The sequence below is a fragment of the Saccostrea cucullata genome, unplaced genomic scaffold, assembly GCF_032062105.1.
Source record: "Saccostrea cucullata isolate Sc308-1 unplaced genomic scaffold, CSIRO_AGI_Scuc_v1 ctg20521, whole genome shotgun sequence".
In the NCBI taxonomy this organism is placed as follows: domain Eukaryota; kingdom Metazoa; phylum Mollusca; class Bivalvia; order Ostreida; family Ostreidae; genus Saccostrea; species Saccostrea cuccullata.
Genome location: NW_026937227.1, coordinates 1 through 7,618, shown reverse-complemented (window position 1 = coordinate 7,618; position 7,618 = coordinate 1). Strand labels below are relative to the sequence as shown.

The 7,618-nt window shown below is 30.2% G+C and overlaps 2 protein-coding genes across 4 annotated transcripts; one reads left to right on the top strand and one right to left on the bottom strand.

Moving 5' to 3' along the window:
* The first annotated feature begins 390 nt into the window (after positions 1–390).
* LOC134247555 (uncharacterized) lies at positions 391–1,787 on the top strand. 2 transcript variants are annotated; one of them, XM_062729896.1, is made up of 5 exons: positions 391–791; positions 917–1,033; positions 1,180–1,288; positions 1,413–1,529; positions 1,627–1,787. In XM_062729896.1, exons 1-5 carry the CDS (start codon positions 653–655, stop codon positions 1,646–1,648), a joined length of 504 nt encoding a protein of 167 aa, XP_062585880.1. In that variant the 5' UTR covers positions 391–652; the 3' UTR covers positions 1,649–1,787. The 2 variants fall into 2 exon arrangements, with proteins under 2 accessions (XP_062585880.1, XP_062585881.1); XM_062729897.1 differs by having other exon boundaries at positions 393–791; positions 1,416–1,529.
* Positions 1,788–2,122: 335 nt separating this feature from the next.
* On the bottom strand, positions 2,123–6,780 carry LOC134247556 (multiple epidermal growth factor-like domains protein 10). Of its 2 annotated transcripts, none has more exons than XM_062729898.1 (4): positions 6,671–6,780; positions 5,042–5,103; positions 4,703–4,836; positions 2,123–3,247 (listed from the first exon to the last, which is right to left on the bottom strand). In XM_062729898.1, the coding sequence occupies exons 1-4, from the start codon at positions 6,745–6,747 to the stop codon at positions 3,212–3,214; spliced, it is 309 nt and encodes a 102-aa protein (XP_062585882.1). In that variant the 5' UTR covers positions 6,748–6,780; the 3' UTR covers positions 2,123–3,211. The 2 variants fall into 2 exon arrangements, with proteins under 2 accessions (XP_062585882.1, XP_062585883.1); XM_062729899.1 differs by having other exon boundaries at positions 5,046–5,103.
* Positions 6,781–7,618: the final 838 nt, after the last annotated feature.

Genomic DNA, 7,618 nt, shown 5'->3' with positions numbered 1-7,618 from the left:
AACATTGCTGATATCATTTTTTAGGAGAAGCATTCCGAGAGATTTTTAATTAGCACTGTATCGTGTTAACTATTTTTCCACTTTGCCATTTATCCCAAATATCAACGTGCGTATTAAAGTGCTTCTATATTTAGATAAGGGTATTTCCGATCGCGAGCAATACCTCACATTTGATATAGAAGAAAGAGTATTGATTCTCTGGTTATTTTGTAACTCATTTTGCATTCAAAATTTACAGTGTATCCAAAGATATACAGTGGTATAAAAATAAAAAAATATTAAATATAAGGGTAAATATCTATTTCAATCATCATATTTAATCATCCAATGCATAAAAGGCTTGCATATTCTTTTCGTATATTAAAAATGAAATGTTACGAACATCGGTCAAAATGTGCAGCTATCCACCGGCTAGCGGTGGCGTCTCCATATTTGTGTCAAATTCTCGAGAGGGAATTTATGCAAAAAAAAAAAAAGAAAAAAAAAAGAACAAAACAGTTTTAAATAATGTGATTAAAAAATTCCTTGGTCAATGTGGAATTTTTTTTTAAAAGTTACATTTGTAATATTGTAGACTACGGCTTTCCAAAATTGCCCCGCTTCGACATCGACAGTGTCCTATACCAAATGTCCACACACACATGAAGAGTGGATGGCTGCAACAAGACGAAAAAATTGCTCAAGCATTTCCCAAAACTGTACTAGTCCAGAAAATTTCAGATATCATTGTGTTTCAAACGCCTTCATGAATGAAACAATTGAAGTGTGTGCTCCTGGATTATTTCTTTTAGGTATATAATATATGTAAGAGGAAATATGCTTTTCTTAGACATCTAAATGTTTTACAGTTTTGTATATAAATTTTTTTTGGCTAATTATGAAAATCATATTGACATTTGTGTTTTTTTTTTTTTAGGATTTTGTCCAGAATATAATTTCCGTGGTGAACGAATACAAGATAACTACAACGCTGATTGTAAACATTACGCACAGCCTTGTGCAAACAGATACGAGTCTTGGAAGTCCTACAAATGTAAGCGCTATAATATTTACATTAAATTTTGTATGCAATGAAAACGTTAACGTTATATTGTCTGAGAACTTAGTTATAACATTCGTTTTTGGTAATCAACGCCTTTGAATTGTATTACTAGTATATAAAAATCCTTTTTATTTTAGTTCCAGAATGTGTTGCTGTGAAAAACACAAAGCACAGAAGTAAATCCTTATTATCGAATAAAGTTTCAAATTTTAGTTCAGTGAAAAAAAAAATTGAAAGACCAGAAGTGTAAGTGCCATCTACATAAATAAATGTCGAATTTCATGTATCTATCATTTAATTTTGTTTTAAATGTTATATTGAATTATGTTATATTATGTTCATGTGCACTGTACGTAAATATTTTTTTCAGCAGTGCAGACAGTTCTATGGACGTGATTTTATGGTCGTGCCTGAGTCTTTCATTCGTTATATTTATATCAGTTTGTATATTCCTTTTTATGAAAAGAAGAAAGGAAAAAAATACAAGGTATACTGATTAGATTTTTGTCATCTTGAATTTTATGATTTTTATATAATATATTCAGTGTATATTACAGACATCACATCAATTCATTTTTCTACAGAGAAATGTTCCCAAGAACATGAAGAAGATAGACCACTTAATGATATCGAATCCCAGAAAAGGTGATTCTTAAAGATGTGGATAGCTATACTTAATATTGTCATCATATAACTTACTGATTATCAAAAACTGTGTGAATGGATTCGCTGGACATTCAATTACATAAAAGCAAAAAATATTTTTAATCAACATGATTAAGAATTGACTAAAATGAATCAAGCATTTCTAAAATTTGCTAGGATGTCTTTAATTGAAATTTTATTTGCTATTGTAAATCTTCAATGGTTTCTATCTTTTCATTAGAAATGATTTGCTATTTTGTATTTTAACTGTTGTGAAAATATGAGCTCCATTTAAAATAAGAACAGTAAACGTTTTATTATGCGGTATATTGCATTGTTTTTTGTTTTTGTTTATGTTTTAGTTTTTTTGTTTTTTGCTATAGTACCCTGATGCTCTCGATTAAAATTTGTGCTTCATTCATTTTAATGTATATATTTCTTGAGTTGTCAGTTTTACTCAATCATTCATATACATGTATATGAATATGTGTACCAATTATTCTTTAGTTGTTCAGACAAAAGTTTATGTGGAGGTAAATCAACATGTCGATTGGACAACTGTAAAATAACTCATGTTTACGCGTACGGTTTCTTAATGTTTTGGGATGAATAAAAATACGTCCTTTTTAATAAATTTGCTTAATCTCCTGAGCAAGAAGAGGAATTTTGCAACAGTTTATATTTACAACGTATGCTCTCATCATAAATGGGCGATTTAATAACTCAGAGTAATTGTAATAAAAAAGATATATCATTCAATGTGTCTGGATGCATTTAAAATGAGGTAAAATAGCTTATACGTATGTTGATGCAAAATAAAAGCAATATGAATAAAAACCTGTATACAATAGTTCAGAAAATAAAATGAAAAATTGCATGCACAAAGCAGACATGCTATTTGTCTAATTACAAAAAAAAAAACAAAAAACAAAAAAATAAATAAATAAATAAAAAACAACTAAACAACAATTAATTACATCTAATACATAGTCTATACAAGAAAAAGAAGGAAATTTTTTTTTTACAAATAAATGTCAACTTGTCAAGTAGTATTAATTGCTTTTACGTCCGTGCTGTCTCTAGTAATCTCTTTTATATCATTGCTTTCCGCATCACTTTGGCTATCGCTGGATTTCGAACTTTCCTCTAACATTTCTTCATTATTTTCCATACACACACTGTAGGAAACGTTTTGATCAAACCTGTTGAAAGTATCTATTTCCTGATATAATCCAGTATCATGTGTATTTCCATCCTTATCAACATCATGTTTATTGCATTGCGAATTTCTAAATTTCTTGCCAAAAATATACACGGAAACAAGCGTGCAAAATAACACAATGACAGAAAATATTGCATAAAGAATTGGTCTAATGTCACCTAAGACTGTAAAATGGACAGTTCCTCTGTTCTCGTCATCTCCAGGGTTGTCTGTAGAACTCGTAGAAGAAGTCAATGTATCATAATGTACGGTTTCTCCAGGAGCAGAATTTTTCTTTGATTGAATCACTTTAATAGTGCCATTCAATATGTTTTTGGCCGACGACATCTCTTCAGAAACTGTAATAAAATAAACAAAATTAAGCATGTGTGTTTTTATTTTAATTTTGCATGCAAATGCCTCATACGAAGAAAATGTTTGCAGGCTGATATTGTATTTCGAGTTGATTTACGATAAGAACTTCAATACAATTCTTAACTATTTGTTTATTTTATTTTAGGACTTTATTTTTTCTCAAGCTTGATAGCAAAGTTTATATCATAAATCCTGTTGTGAAATTGTTTGAAAAGTTACAAATGCAAGCTTTTTCAGTATAATTTTCTTTCTAATTTTGTTAATATTAAAGATTATTCAAAGAATGAAACTTAATTCAGCTTATGTTATACAATATAAAATACCTTGGGGCAGTATACGTTTTTCTTATAAACCGCAAAGCCAAGTATCCAGGCTTTTGAAGAAATTGCATAGTTTTAATACATAAATAGTACTTTATTTTGTTCTATTTACTTCAATCATTTTACAATGCACAGTGTATAAAGACTTTCCCATCACTGCGTAGCAACACGAATCACTTCTTATTTCGTAGCAGTTAATAAAGAATGGTATCCATGATTAGATTAAAATTATACTCAATTTTTATGCGCCCGGATCGAAGATCGAATATTGTTTTTGTCCTGTCTGTCTGTCTGTTTGACTGTTTGTCTGTTTATCTGTTTGTCTGTTTGTCGGCAAACTTTAACCTTCGCTTTAACTTTTGAAACATGAATGGTTGAGACTTCATATTTGATATGCATACTCCACTAATTAAGTTCTTTCAAATGACACCAAGGTCAGTGACCTTGTGACCTTGACTGTGAGCTATATGCTAAAAATAGTTTTTTCTGCAAACTTTAACCTTCGCTATAACTTTTGAATAATAAAAGATAAATCATATTTGGCATGAATACTCCACAAATTAAGCTCTTTCATATGACATCAAGGTCAATGACCTCGTGACCTTGACTGTGTCCTATATGCTAAAAATAGCGTTTTTGAACATTCACCATAACATTTGAACAATGAAAGATAGAGACTTCATATTTGGTATGCATACTCCACTAATTAAGTTCTTTCAAATGACACCAAGATCAATGACCTTGTGACCTTGACTGTGACCTATATGCTAAAAATATGTTTTTTAACTTTGTTTCGCCGGGCGCATCGTGTTTCGCAAACACATCTTGTTTTCAAAATGTACTTTTAAACGCTTTTAAGGATAACAATTTCGACTTTTTATAAGAACTTTCTGAGAACTTCAAATAACCTTGGAGCACATTGAGAGGCATGCATAAAATGAAAATTAATCCATGAAAATATTCAATTTTCAAGCTTCATTTTTGGACTTTTTGAATTAAAATATGAATTTAAGAGTTATCCTCCCTGGCTGAGGATTGGAGTACCTTAATATTATTTTGTCGTATCTAATCGTACGACAACGTCAAGAAAATAAATTTGTTGATATAATGTGACTTAACTTGAAGGATAAAACACCCTGTGGAAAAATCACATAGTTCTGATGAACAATTGCACAGTTTTTGGCAGTGTCGTCCATAGCTTGGAAAAAAACACGTGGCGGAGCAGTTGATTCCAAAATATCCGGGTAAACATTCTGTTGTAGTAAAAATTAAATGAAGAAACTTTTTTTGCAACTTAATCGAATGTTTACTACAAATAAAATATTATTGCTGGACTATTATATTAAAATAATTTTTTTTCTTCTTTACAAATAAAATTGAAAGGATCATAAATGTGAGTGATATTTTGAATTATTTATAAACAGTAAAAATGTCTAGGACGACAGATCTTAAACGTACCTACACACTGTTGGGTGGCCTGGCTCCATCGAAAACCTGCACAGCAATTTACTCCGTCTTCACTTTAAACATAAATAAGGAAAGAAAACAGCTATTCAAACAAAACTGCACAAGCTTCGGGGACTAAGTAGCTTTGTAGACGGTATTACACAGTTAAAGTATGTCATTGATAACAGACTTAATTTCTGTTTATGAGATCTAGCTATGATAGGTTCTCATTTTGAGGACAGGGGTGTTTCCACCCTCACAATTTTATAGGTTCAAAGTACAAAAACTGGATTTATTTTCATTTAATGTACTTTAAACTTTCCAATTATTGCAAAAAATGTACAGGTCACCATATTATTTAAGATGCGAAACATAAATAAACAGAAGTGTATGTCAACATAAAAAAATCGTACATTTTTGTAAACAGTATTATGAAAAAAAAATGTAAAAACTGGTTAAAATGCATAATTCTGATGCTGAGTGTTCCTAAATACTTCCTACTTAAAAGATACTTTTGAATTGTGACTATAAATGAAACTATTTTACAATAAAGCAAATGCCTGAATGAAGAGACCTTAGAAGGAGTTATTGCCCTTGTCAACATTTTTTAAAGATTGAATAATTGATTAAATATAGAAAATATGCATTTTTTAAATTCTTTAAGTTAACAATATTTATTATTACACCTATTGTAAAGCATTCTTCCAAGAGATATTGCTCTATTAGGTATGAATTTAAATTAATTACAGTTTTTGCAAAAACCTATGACATCATAGGAGGGTGGAATTACTTAATCACAGTTTAGATTTTTTTATCTTCAGCTTTATTCTATGCATAAGCTTAAAACTTTGCAATTTTGCAGAACACTTCAAATAAAAAATATGATGAAAATTTTATTTTATTATAAAAACAGTTTATGGTCTTGGGATCTCGCCTAGGGGAACTGGAATCTTGCTAACTCCGGCTATGATATATTTTTAACAGTTATATTATACCAATACAAAAGTAAAATTTAGAGGATTCAGATAGAGTTATTTCAAAGCAGGGATTAGCTCACTGAACTTACACACGGGGATTAGTCAAATAGATCTATGATACCAGGGGAACTATAGGTTTACTCTTCGCCTGTTCGTCTGTCTGTCTAGCTGTCCCTAACCACCTCGGGGGGAAATCCTACTCAAAAGTATGATTTCTGGGAGCTGGCTGTGGGGATATCCTTCTTAACTACACTGGAATGAGCTTTCGGAGCTCAAATAAGCTCACTTGACTAACGCACGGGGATTAGGCCATTCATAACGTTTTCTAAGGAATAAGTCACATCAAACGAGCTATTGTTATGTAGAGGAAAATGTCAGTAGAGGTATACTAAATTTTATATCTTTAGGATTAGTGGGTTTTTTTCTTTTAACAACAGGGAGGTTTTGAAGCTGAATTCAGATATTGTATAACCTCTTTGCACGTTCTCTTCAAAATGAAAGACTATTTGTACGTGTAAATATGCACCCAATTACGTGTACATGTAAAGATGATACTTTAAAATTACAATATATGCGCAGATCGATAATTTTCCTCATTTTTTTTTATGCATCACTTGTGTCCTTTAGATAAGAATTAGTCTTAAGAACTTATAGTAAGACCTACCCTTCACACTTTCCATTAATTCTCCTGAAATATGCTAAGATACCAATGACACAAAACACATCCAATTTGTAAATCATTATTGTTTGTACATATGGAGGTGTATAGCTTTGATCTCGTTTACAGCTTTTATTCTTCCTAGGGCAACTTATGGCATTTCCTGGTTATTTCATTATAATTTCCTATTTGCATAATTTTAGTTCATTATTTTCATTTGTAAATTATTGTCATGTTGTAAATTTTGTATTTACTGCCACCCGGTAAAATAAAAATTCAAAATTTGTCATGTTGTAAATTTTGTATTTACTGCCACCCGGTAAATTCAAAATTTACAACATGACACTTGTCTTGCTCAGGAAATAACGGGAAAACTCGTGGACAGCTCAGTGTCTAAATTAAACCATTATGAAAAAAACCAGTGAGAATATTTTTTCTTAATATTTACCTTCAGAATTTTATAATATTTATAATAAATGGAATAAAACAATATTTTTCTTCTTCAAATGATATCCAAAATATTGGTGTATTAGGATAAACTTTCGATGTTATTTTTAAATTTTAAATTCACACACATGTATTTGTTTTTCAAATTAAAAAATATGGCTCTTTAGGGATTGCCTTCAGGCTACAGCTGGGCTGAACGTTAACTGTACATTTTTTTAAAATTTATTGAAAACACCATTCCAATACATGTATTTGATAATCTGAAAGTATCTATTACACATTGGCGGATCCAGAGTGGGGGGGGGAGTTCCAGGGGTTGGACCCCCCCTTTATTTTTTGCCAAATATATATATATATATATATATATATATATATATATATATATATATATATATATATATATATATATATATATATATATATATATATATATATATATATATATATATATATGATATATATTGCTTAGGGAGACCACGGAAGATATATTATCTGGCTTAGGGAGAC

Bases quoted from the DNA above. Each gene is read 5' to 3' on its own strand.
- LOC134247555 (XM_062729896.1), top strand. From the start codon at position 653: ATGGCTGCAACAAGACGAAAAAATTGCTCAAGCATTTCCCAAAACTGT. The intron at 792-916 runs GTATATAATATA...TTTTTTTTTTAG, and splicing joins TCCTGGATTATTTCTTTTAG to GATTTTGTCCAGAATATAAT. The intron at 1,530-1,626 runs GTATACTGATTA...ATTTTTCTACAG, and splicing joins AGAAAGGAAAAAAATACAAG to AGAAATGTTCCCAAGAACAT.
- LOC134247556 (XM_062729898.1), bottom strand. From the start codon at position 6,747: ATGATTTACAAATTGGATGTGTTTTGTGTCATTGGTATCTTAGCATAT. The intron at 5,104-6,670 runs GTAGGTCTTACT...TTATGTTTAAAG, and splicing joins ATTAATGGAAAGTGTGAAGG to TGAAGACGGAGTAAATTGCT. The intron at 3,248-4,702 runs GTTAAGTCACAT...ATTTTATTACAG, and splicing joins CAGGGTGTTTTATCCTTCAA to TTTCTGAAGAGATGTCGTCG.